General features: G+C 42.1%; 1 protein-coding gene across 6 annotated transcripts in view; it reads right to left on the bottom strand.

The window, feature by feature from the left end:
* The window catches only part of LOC137340123 (exocyst complex component 6-like), a 186,240-nt gene extending 174,859 nt beyond the window's left edge, over positions 1–11,381 (bottom strand). For 2 of the 6 annotated variants that reach the window (XM_068002450.1, XM_068002451.1), the window contains exon 1: positions 10,980–11,381. In XM_068002450.1, the coding sequence (XP_067858551.1) occupies positions 10,980–11,104 (125 nt within the window). In that variant the 5' untranslated portion in view covers positions 11,105–11,381. Of the gene's footprint in view, positions 1–6,605; positions 6,943–10,979 lie in introns of those variants that run through there. The other 4 variants (XM_068002453.1, XM_068002454.1, XM_068002452.1 and 1 more) reach the window with 4 other exon arrangements.
* Positions 11,382–12,040: the final 659 nt, after the last annotated feature.

The following is a 12,040-nucleotide window of genomic DNA, read 5'->3' as shown; positions in this document are numbered from 1 at the left end:
CTTAAGGGAATACAAGCCAAGTCTATATAATGTAATCTCATAATGTAACCCTTTTAGCCACAATATCATTCTGGTGAGTCTGCACTGCACTCCTTTCAAGGCCAATATATCCTTCCTAAGGTGCAGTGCCCAGAACTGAACAGAGTACTCCAGATACAGTCTAATCAGAGCTTAAAACAATATTTAGCAGAAAACAAAACATTTACTGCCAGAAAACTGCAGAGTGCCTCAATTTATATAAATAAGTTACCCCTTTAATCCAGCTACTTCATAACACATGCTTTACTTACACTGCCAAAATGGCTGTATCTAACATTTCTTCCTACAGTTCATTAATAAGGACTGATGTAAAAAAATTAACTTAACACATCTGCCTCTTACCCCAAATATGAAATTTTGGTTATCTGCAAATGACACTTATACAACTCATTGCCTTCATGACTGTTACCTTTAAATACACTTCTGCTTATCCCTGCATTGAAGGCCAGGGACCAAGTTTTATGCTTGCCTTGTCAACTAGGCACAGTGATGCATAAAGCAGATAAGTCTTTTTTGTTTAAATATTGCACATAAATGAAAATGTATTTTACAAGTGATTATAAAGGGTACTGTGCACTGAAAAAACACATTACCCACATAACTACTGATGTGAGTTCATACAGAAGTAGTGTTAAACATCAAACTAATTACTTTGTAAATTACAGTCTCACCTTAAGCTATTTATGATGTGGGAATGATTGACTGATCTTGGAACATATATCTTTTTATATTAGTTACATTATTAATTCTTGCAGGACAAGACAGATCATTACTATGAAACCAGCTACCCAAAATTAACAAGTGTGACAGGACTTCAGCATATCCTGCTTATACAAACATTTGCAGAGAAAACCCAGGCTCAGACATTGCCGCCAGTCACTGTAGACTCCTATCTTTCCTGGCCCACTCAAACATTGACCAACCCGCATTACCATTGCTGCTCCCCCAAGAACCACAGCCCCATTTTAACTTTTTTAGCGACCATTACCTGCAAAAATCTTTGCCGGCCCCATTATGATGCATTGCACTCTGCCACCCAATTGCCTGCCCCTCTGCAGCCATGGCCCTGCTTTAATCTATAACAGCCCACACTATAAATACAGACCTTTTTGCAAACCCGCTCCAGGATTTCTGGAGGCCACTATCCCACATCCTAGCCCTTCAAGGGTCTTTACAAGCCTGCCCTGATCCTATTAGCAACGTGGTCCTACAAGTCCTTAGATTTTTTTTCTCCACATATATTTTAAATAAAATGAAATACGATAACAGACATAATGAGACACACCCCAAGGCTCATCCAGGCACCACCGCCACTTTTTAACCTTTATTATACTTATTTTTAAAAATTAATCAACCAACTGTGGGCAACATCGCAGACAATTTACCAATCATTTTTTAAAAAGTCACTAGTTGCTGCAATGTATGTAGCACGGAAAAGGAGTTGATGATGACAATTAACTTCTATTCCGAAGTTAATGTGAATTGGGAAAGAAAACTGCAGACTATTTCTCCTGTAACAGGGTTTGTCAATTTCATAAACTACTGGCTGAGATATGATTCATTTACAAAGTGTATATTTCTACTAAAAGCTCACAAGTAAAAAAAAAAGGCGATTTTAAAAATCTATTTCCATTCAGGCAGTATTGTTTAAATGCAGGGTACATATTTTTAAAAACAGCAAGCTCTTTAACTGGTTCTTGGCAGAGATAAAAATAATGGCCTAGATCTTCTGCTCAGATTATGCTGCCCTCCAGCTCCCAACCCAGCTCAACTACTTCTGGAATTTTTAATATAATATAATTGCACGAGCAATTGATTCAAGTCCCCAGGCCCACAACTTGAATTTTTTTTAAAGAAAGTTCTCTCTTCGACTACCCCAGAGGCTGCCAGCCACACTAGGCCTCCAGGCCAGTCTCCACGCTCCCTCCAGACGGACTCTGAGATAGGGATGCCGAAGATACTTTATGATTCCGCAAAAGTGCAAAACTAGTCAGTATTATCTGTGTACTGACAGATCTTTCAGCTTTAAAAAAGGAAATTTGTTTCTGTAAATCTTGTATTATAAAGCTTAAATTTTTAGAACAATAGGTCCTATTTTTTTTGAAGATTTTATAAAATGCTATTTTGGCACTCTTGTATTTTGTTCTTAAGGCATTGAGCATCTGAGTAATAAGTATTGTGTCTAGTGCATTCTGAGGAATGAGCAGTTATGAATATGCTCACTTTCCACATTTCTTCAATATTGTAGACCTGGTAAATTTGCGAGTTGACCGAATTTTAAAGCCGTTAAATTTCTTTTTGCTGCACATTCAAGTTTTTGGGCCATTTTTCCTCACTGTTTCTCCTCTATTAATCTCTATTTCTCTGCTTTTCCCTTTCTCTCCCCACCCACTTGTGCAGGTCTGTCCTTCCATCTGTTTCCTCTCCTGTGTCTGCATGCATTTCATACATGTTCATTTACTCAATTTGCATCTCTTACTTTTACAAAATAAGGCCAGAGCATGTAACAAGATGAAGGCAAAGCTTGTTTGCTGGAGGTGAGGACAGGCTGTCCAGCAGATGCTGTAACATGCACAGATGCAAGTGAAATCAGGAGTTGGGGTATGGGCTGGGAGCTCGTAGAGTGTGCCAAGGTCTGCCGTGGGAAGAGTGGCTGATCTGGAATTACAGGGTTGAACCGGAGGTCAGAAAGTATTCCTATTGATGTCACAGTGAATCCAAGGTCACGGCACTATCTGGGAACCACTGCAACACAAGCCAGTGCAGGCAGGAAGGAGAACTTGCATTTATGTAAGCACCTTTCATGACGTCCCAAGCACTTCACAGCCAATGAAGTACTTCTGAAGTATAATCACTGTTGTAATGTAGGCAAACGCAGCAGCCAGATTGTGCACAGTAAGGTCCTACAAACAGCAATGAGATAAATAACCAGTTAATCTGTTTTTGGTGGAGTTGACTGAGGGATAAATGTTGGCCAGCACACCAGGAGAATTCCCAAGCTCTTCTTTGAAAAGTGCCATGGGATCTTTTATGTCTTCCTGAGAGGACAGACTCTGTTTGCCTCATCTGAAAGATGTCACCGCTGACTATGCAGCACTCCCTTAGTACTATACTGTGGTGTCAGCCTAAATTATGTGCGCGTGGAGTTAGAACCCATGACCTTCTGACTCAGAGGAGAGAGTGCTACCACTAAGCCACCTCAAGGCGGCTGTGGGGAGAGAGTGCCACAGGGTCAGTGACTTGAAGCTAGAACAGAAGGGAGCATTGGAGAGCCCGAGGTGGGAGTGGGAAAGAAGTGCAGATAGTGAAGTCTGAAACTACAGTGTGGGTGGTGGTGTGAGAAAAGGCAACTTTTGTGCTACTAGTGCCTTTGTTTGGAGGTTAGAAGAGTGTTGACGATGTCAGCATCTGACTCAGAGCACGGCGTAATGGTGTTGTACACTAGCAACCAGAGATTAATAGGGCTGCTAAAATTCCCAGGTGCTGATCCTGCCACTTCTCCACTTTAAGATTCAGAAAAATCAGGAGCAGTGTTCGGCAAAGCAGCAGCCTGGAGCCACTAGGAACGGGGACTATTCCCAAGACGGCAATGGAGGGAGCGGAGTTAGAATTAGGCATTATGGTGAGGAAGGAAGTGGAACTGGAGCATTTTGGGCACATCTGGAAAGGTGCAGAACCGAGTAGGAACAATTGGAGCAGGCTTCAGAAGTAGGGAGGGAGAGGCACCAAAGCACTCAACATAGGCCTGGGAGTAGAACAGACCTTAAGCACTTGGCACACACCTGGGAGGAAGCACAAAGACGGTGTCTTTATTCATCAGCTATCAGTTTATCCACATAATGTATCCTTATGGTGAATTTTATCTATAATTATGGCTTTTAGACCCAATTTCTGATCAGCTGATCATTTCCTCCTCTCAGATTTGATTTTCAGTTCATCATGGATGTTCAAATTTTATCTGGTCAAGCAGATAGAGTTTTTTGATGAGGTAACAGAGAGGGTAGATGTGAGCAATGCAGTTCACGTGGTGTATATGGACTTTCGAAAGGCGTTTGATAAAGTGCCACATGGTAGGCTTATCATCAAGATTGCGGCCCATGGAATAAAGGGGACAGTAGCAACATGGATACAGAATTGGCTAAGTGACAGGAAGCAGAGAGTAGTGGTGAATAGTTGTTTTTCAGACTGGTGGGAGGTGTACAGTGGTGTTCCCCAGGGGTTGGTACTAGGACCACTGCTTTTCTTGATATATATTCATGAATTGGACTTGTGTGTACAGGGCATAATTTCAAAATTTGCAGATGACACAAAACTTGGAAGGGTAGTGAACAGTGAGGAGGATAGTGATAGACTTCAAGAGGATATAGACAGGCTGGTGGCATGGGCGGACACGTGGCTGATGAAATTTAACGCAGAGAAATGCAAAGTAATACATTTCAGTAGGAAGAACGAAGAAGAGGCAATATAAACTCGAGGGCACAATTCTAAAAGGGGTACAGGAAGAAAGAAATCTGGGGGTATATGTGCACAAATCGTTGAAGGTGGCAGGGCAGGTTGAGAAAGCGGTTAAAAAAGCATACGGGGTCCTGGGCTTTATAAATAGAAGCATAGAGTACAAAAGCGAGGAAGGCATGAAGAACCTTTATAAAACACTGGTTCGGCCACAATTGGAGTAATGTGTCCAGTTCTGGGCACTGCACTTTAGGAACGATGTGAAGGCCTTAGAGAGGGTGCAGAAAAGATTTACTAAAATGATTCCAAGGATAAGGGACTTTAGTTACGTGGATAAACCAAAGAAGCTGGGGTTGTTCTCCTTAGAACAGAGAAGGTTGAGAGGAGATTTGATAGAGGTGTTCAAAATCACGAAGGGTCTGGACAGAGTAGATAGATAGATAGAAACTGTTCCCATTAGCAGAAGGGTCAAGAACCAGAGGACATGGATTTAAGGTGATTGGCAAAAGAACAGGAGGAAAAAAAAATTTTTTTAAAAAGTGAGTGGTTAGAATCTGGAATGCACCGCCCGAGGGGGTGGTGGAGGCAGATTCAATCATGGCCTTCAAAAGGAAAATATTTGCAGGGTTACGGGGGTAGGGCGGGAGAGTGGGACTAGCTAGATTGCTCTTGCTCAGAGCCGGGGCGGACTTGATGAGCCGAATGGCCTCCTTCCGTTCTGTAAACTTTCTATGATTCAAAGCAAGATTTCGACCTGGTAACAATGAAATGCTGTTTGCAACAATAACATTTGACATTGTAAACATCCCATGAATTTCTTAATAAAAAGGATCAGATTTTCTTTGCTGAAGGTGCATGGCTAAAAAAGAGCGTTTCCAAATTTCTTGACTTTTGCAGCTTTGGAAATAAAACTAACCAGCCAACTGAAAACAATATAATTTGTTCTCTATTGCCCTGGCAACATTGATAGTTGTTTGACAGACCATGAAGTGTTAGAGCATCTCTGACAGTACGAATCAAAGTTGAATGTACAGTGATCAGAATGCTGATCTAATACCAAATATTACAATGAACACACAATGTACCAAAACACTAAATATACACATATTTCACAGTGATCAACTGTTGATAATGAAACCTGTATAATTTACTCAGTGAAGTGCATATAAACTGAACAGAACATCCTGGCACATGGTAGTGCCAACACAAAAAAAAAGTCCTCATCAAAGTTCAGCAATGGATGTAAACATAAGGTAGTACTTCCACACACAATACTGTACCACAATTATGTTGTAATAAATATAATCCTCTTAAAACATGCTTTCTGTGGAATATATAATACCCATTGCAATGTTATGCACTATATAACAGTAACATCTTGTACCACTGGGAAAATGACGCAGTCCCACTGTAGGAGTGTCACCCTGTAACCGTGACACGCAGTCCCACTGTAGGACAGTGTCACCCTGTAACCGTGACACGCAGTCCCACTGTAGGACAGTGTCACCCTGTAACCCTGGAAGTGTGACACACAGTCCCACTGTAGGACAGTGTCACCCTGTAACCCTGGAAGTGTGACACACAGTCCCACTGTAGGACAGTTTCACCCTGTAACCCTGGAAGTGTGACACACAGTCCCACTGTAGGACAGTTTCACCCTGTAACCCTGGAAGTGTGACACACAGTCCCACTGTAGGACAGTTTCACCCTGTAACCCTGGAAGTGTGACACACAGTCCCACTGTAGGACAGTTTCACCCTGTAACCCTGGGTATGGATGCACGATGAGCAGCCGCTGCACTGTCCCAGTGACTCTGCAGGTCAATGTTTACAATACGATTGGCTGCCGAACGTCCTTCAAACACAGAAACTTTGAAAATTGAGTCCCGCGGCTCTCGGCCCACAGCCAGCGACAGTGCCCAAAACCTAAAAGGGAGCCGGGAACCCAGACTGGCCCACCGACCATCGCCCAACTGCGCACCAAGAAAATGGGCCGAACAGCCACTAATGCGCTGGGGGCAGGAACTCAGGCTGGGCCGGGCCTAGTCCTGGTGGTACCGGTCAACGGGATGGTTGTCGGTACACCGGCCCCGATAAGTAAACAGTGCCATTCACCTGAGTGTGGGGCCCACACAGGCCGCGTCGGTGCTTTCGATCTCCTGCAGGATCCGCTCGTGTTCCGTCGCCGTCTCTGGACCCTCGGCATCTGCCATCTTGCGGCTCGGGCTGGGTTATCGGAGAGCACGGGCTGGGCGTCGAGGGTGAGCAGCACCTAGCGGCTCATCTCATGGCCTGACCTGACCTGACCTGCGCCGGCTCGGCTCCGGTTTGTTCGGGTCGTTTAATGTTACGAGGAGGAGCCGCCACTCAACAAGCCCCCACCCCCCCGAATCTGCTTTTATTTCTCGGCCGCTTTCACTTTCCTGCCCATCCCGTCCGCGCGTCCACGCCAGCAACCTGTCAGCGCGCTCCCAGTAATGCGCGGGCACGGGTGGTACTTGAGCGAGCGGGCGCGCGCGTTCTGCTGACTTTACCTGCGGCAAACGTGTGCCCTTTTATTTTTTTTAAAAACATATATATTCAACGCTTACTGGTGCAAAAGTCATCCTTCCTATCGCACCCAAATCCAGACATGTAGAAATTATAATAAAAAAGTAAAATAAATACTGGAAACACACAACAGGTGTCAGAAAGACACCTTAATGCTTCCTTTGGGACATGATGTGGAGATGCCGGTGATGGACTGGGGTTGACAATTGTAAACAATTTTACAACACCAAGTTATAGTCCAGCAATTTTATTTTAAATTCACAAGCTTTCGGAGGCTTCCTCCTTCCTCAGGTGAACTGCTTTGGGACAGTTCATTATACTGGAATCCAGACATAAACCAACACCTGGAACCTCATATGGCAAATGAAGTGCATAAATAAAATGCTTACGGATTTATTGTCTTTAAGTTTCGAAAACTCTACACGGAAATAATGCACCTTCACGTCCCTATTACGCAAATCCCACTTCAGCTTTCTTTGTCATTATGGGGATAAACCTATTTGCAATGAATCGCAGATATACAAAATGGAAGTGGTGATTTTATAAAATCTTAAATCACTAATGCAGGTTTACTTAATACTATTTTGACAAACAGTACAAAAAACACTGTTAGGGGCTAGCAGATTCCAAATTGAGTTGAATTACGCCCTCTGTTTAGGACTAGGGGTCTGTGGGTGTGTGTGTGTGTGTGTGTGAGAGAGAGAGAGAGAGAGAGAGGAGTTCCCCCCCACAGAAAAGTTTGACAGCCGCGATGATAAAGGCCAGATTGCAAAGTGACAGTTAGAAACGTTTGACCACTTCCTACCAATAGTTGTCTAAACAAAGGCACGTGAGTAGGGCTATAGAAGTGAAATGTCGGCTCATTCCTTCATTTCACCACATGCTAAGTTCCGATCTTAACAGGGTCATTGGAAAAATTGCTAATCAACTGCCAGATACTTCTATATAGGGAGGAAAAATTGAAGAGCTTAGGTCCATATTAATACATTTCTTAGTGGCTGATTAAAATAGTTATTGAATACACTCTGGTTTCACTTCAGATCATATAAATCTCTCTCCTTGGGCTGATTAGGGACCTGTGGGGGCAGAGGGCATGGCTGAGGTATTAAATGAGTACTTTGCATCTGTCTTCACTAAAGAAGAGGATGCTACCAATGTCACAGTAGAGGAGAAGGTTATAGAGAAGTTGGATAGGATAAAAATAGATAAAAAGAGGAGGTACTTAAGAGATTGGCAGCAGTCAAAGTAGACTTGGTCCAGATGAAATGCATCCTAGGTTGCTGAGGGAAGTAAGGGTGGAAATTGCAGAGGCTCTAACCACAAACTTCCGATCTTCATTAGATATGGGAGTGGTGCCAGAGGACTGGAGGATTGCAAATGTTACACCCCTTTTCAAAAATGGGTAGAGGGATAAACCCAGCAATTACAGACCAGTCAGCTTAATGACAGTGGTGGGGAAACTTTGAGACAATAATCTGGGACAAAATTAATTGGCACTTGGAAAAATATGGGTTAATAAATGAAAGTCAGCATGGATTTGTTAAAGGAAAATTGTGTTTGACTAACTTGATTGAGTTATTTGATGAAGTAACAGAGAGGGTTGATGAGGATTGTGCAGTTGATGTGATGTATATGGACTTTCAAAAAGCTTTTGATAAAGTACCACATAATGGACTTGTTAGCAAAATTGAAGCCCATAGGATTGAAGGGGAAGTGGCTGCATGGATACGAGATTGGCTAAGGGCCAGAAAGCACAGAGTAGTGGTGAACAGATGTTTTTCAGGCTGGAGGGAAGTGTGCAGTGGTGTCCCCCAGGGGTCAGTTTGGGATCACTGCTCTTTTTGATATATATTTATGACCTGGATTTGGGTATATAGGGCATAATTTCCAAGTTTGCAGATGACACGAAACTCAAACATAGTAAACAAACAAAGTGAGGAGGATAGTATCATCATAGTATGTTACAGCACAGAAGGAGACCATTCGGCCCATTGAGCTTGTGCCGGCTCTTTGAAAGAGCTATCCAATTACCCTGGCTCTTTCCCCATAGCCCTGTAATTTTTTTCCCCTCATATTTATCCAATTCCCTTTTGAAAGTTATTATTGAATCTACTTCCACCACCCTTTCAGGCAGTACATTCCAGATCACAAGAACTTGCAGCATAAAAAAAAACATTTCCTCATGTTGCATCTGCTTCTTTTGCCAATTACCTTAAAGCTGTGCCCTCTGGTCACCGACCCTTCTGCCACTGGAAACAGTTTCTCCTTATTTACTCTATCAAAACCGTTCATGATTTTGAACACCTGTCAAATTTCTTCTTAACCTTCTCTGCTCTAAGGACAACAACCCTAGCTTCTCCAGTCTCTCCACATAACTGAAGTCTTTCATCCCTGGAACCATTCTAGTAAATCTCTTCTGCACCCCCTCTAAAGCCTTGACATCCTTCCTAAAGTCTGGTATCCAGAATTGGCTACAATACTCCAGCTGAGTCCTAACCAGTCTTTTATAAAGGTTTAGCATAACGTCCTTGATTTTGTACACTATGTGTCTATTTATAAAGCCAAGGATGCTGTATGCCTTTTTAACAACCTTCTCAACTTTTCCTGTCACCTTCAAAGCCTTGTGTATGTACACCCCCAGATCTCTCTGTTCCTGCACCCTCTTTAAAATTGTACCATTTAGTTTATATTGCCTCGCCTCAGTCTTCCTGCCAAAATGAATCACTTCATATTTCTCTGCGTTAAATTTCATTTGCCACGCATCTGTCCATTTCACCATTTTTTTTACATCGGGAGTTGTTATGATCTGGAATGCACTGCCTGGAAGCGCGGTGGAAGCAGATTCAATAATACCTTTCAAAAGGGAATTGGATAAATACTTGAAAGTTATTTGCAGGTTTATGGGGAAAGGGCAAGGGAGTGGTACTAATTGGATAGTTCTTTCAAAGAGCAGGCACAGGCAATGATGGGCCGAATGGCTTCCTTCTGGGCTGTATCATTTTATGATTCTATGATTTTAAAGAAGCCAAGGGAGCAAGTTACTTTTTAGTAAGAAAATTGTAATTTGTGTTAGGAAACCTAAATAAGACTGAGTGGGATAGCACACTATCCTTTCACCCTGTGACTTGGGTTGAAATACAATCCAGATTGCTAAAAGTTGTTTTAAAAATCCGTATTGGCTGTAATTGTCCTTCTGCAAAATGAGTTTGCGCAGTCTCAATCCAATTTCTCGCGTGGACAAAAATCCGCGCCACAAATGACAAAAAAAAAATGATTTTAAGCTAAAGAAACCACGAACAAAACTAAAGTAACTTCCTCATACTTTAATACCTAGTCACAAAACGCTACTTCTTGATGTCATACATACAAATGTTTCACCGACATCATCAGAAGTAGTCAGAACAACTCTCAATTCAGCACAAAACTATACGCTGCATAAGTCATTGTCCGCAGTGAAAGGGAAGCAAAATTTTTTAGAATATCAGGGACATTGGGACACCTGTTGATAATATCTGAACAGTCCAAACAATCTTGGACCGCCTTAGCTAGTGAATGTTAAGTTTCAAACTACTATTAGCCAACCATGTATTTTTAAGCAATTAGCCATTTAAAGATATCAATTCACACACTGTCTATTATGGAACTATGATTTATTACAATGCTGCCAGTACTTTACTATATTTTACTGGCAAATACTCGCCAACGAAAGGGAGAGACTCAACTTTGCAGTCAAGCGACTGCTAAACTGGACAACCAGAGTTGTATTTATCCACAATTAACGACTCCGGTTTAACCCACATTGAAACATAATGTAATGCAAGCCCAAAGTACCACTTTGAGATGTAAACGGGGAAATTATTGACATATATTGCGTACTTTTGGCCAACACTAAAAATACCAAACTGCTTACCGATGGCAGTACAAAATCTCGTCACCTACCGTAAACTTGTGCCAAGAGGCAATTCCAGTGTTTCGATCTCAGCAAAAACATTTTCATAAATTTGGTTTTCTCGATTTTCCTCCTTAGAATAGTTCGATAGAACTGTTTTTTTCGCTTGGGCCATCGTTTCAATACCTTCTCTCCCGAGTTATTGAAGCAGAATTTTCTCAATCAAAAGAAACAGTGGCAAAAAAAATGTCGGACACAGTAATGATCTCGTGATTCCAGGATTGTCAGTCGAAGTGTAGTCGTTATGATTCTGTACAAGGGGGACACGCATCTCCTAGTTCAGACTGCAATCTACCATCACATCAACGAGAGGTGGCTGGGAACGACTTATTTATAGCACATGGCTATTTAAAGCCGATCATATTTCATAGTCCATCTCACTAACTATTTACAGCGCCGACCTGCCAGTTTATACTTTCTTTAGAAAACGCCAGAAAAACTATCCTATGTTAATCGTTTTATGGAATAGCAAATTGTCCAATAAAGTACGATACAGGATTCCTAATGTCCAATATAACAATTAAGAGACAATTTCTCCTGGAAAACACTTCTTGGCGTTGAAGCCAGCAAACGACTTATGTCGCAAAAGCCAGTAGAGATGACTCCGTCGATCATTATAGAAATCACTATCACGTTTTATAAACCGATTTTAGACTGAAAATTCCTTACAGTACTCCAATCTGTGTACTGGGGAGCGCAAGGCGATGATAGAACTATGAAATAATACCCATATCATATGACATTTATTGTGGGCTATGCATTAAACTGAAAGAAAGACTTGCATTTATATAGCATCTTTCACCACCCCAGGGCCTCCTAAGGCCCTCACAGCCAATGAAGTACTTTTGAAATGTAATCACCATGGTAATGTAGGAAACACTGCAGCCAATCTGCACACAGCAAGGTGCCACAAACAATAATGTGATAATGAGCATATAATCTGTTTTAGTGATGTTGGTTGAGGGATAAATATTGACATTGAGAAATCTTGACTGCTTTTCTTCCAAATAGTGTCATGGTATCTTTTACGGGAAGACGGGGTCTCCGTTTA

This window comes from Heptranchias perlo, chromosome 21 (assembly GCF_035084215.1).
Source record: "Heptranchias perlo isolate sHepPer1 chromosome 21, sHepPer1.hap1, whole genome shotgun sequence".
Taxonomy (NCBI): Eukaryota; Metazoa; Chordata; class Chondrichthyes; order Hexanchiformes; family Hexanchidae; genus Heptranchias; species Heptranchias perlo.
This window is presented reverse-complemented; position numbering and strand designations above follow the sequence as displayed.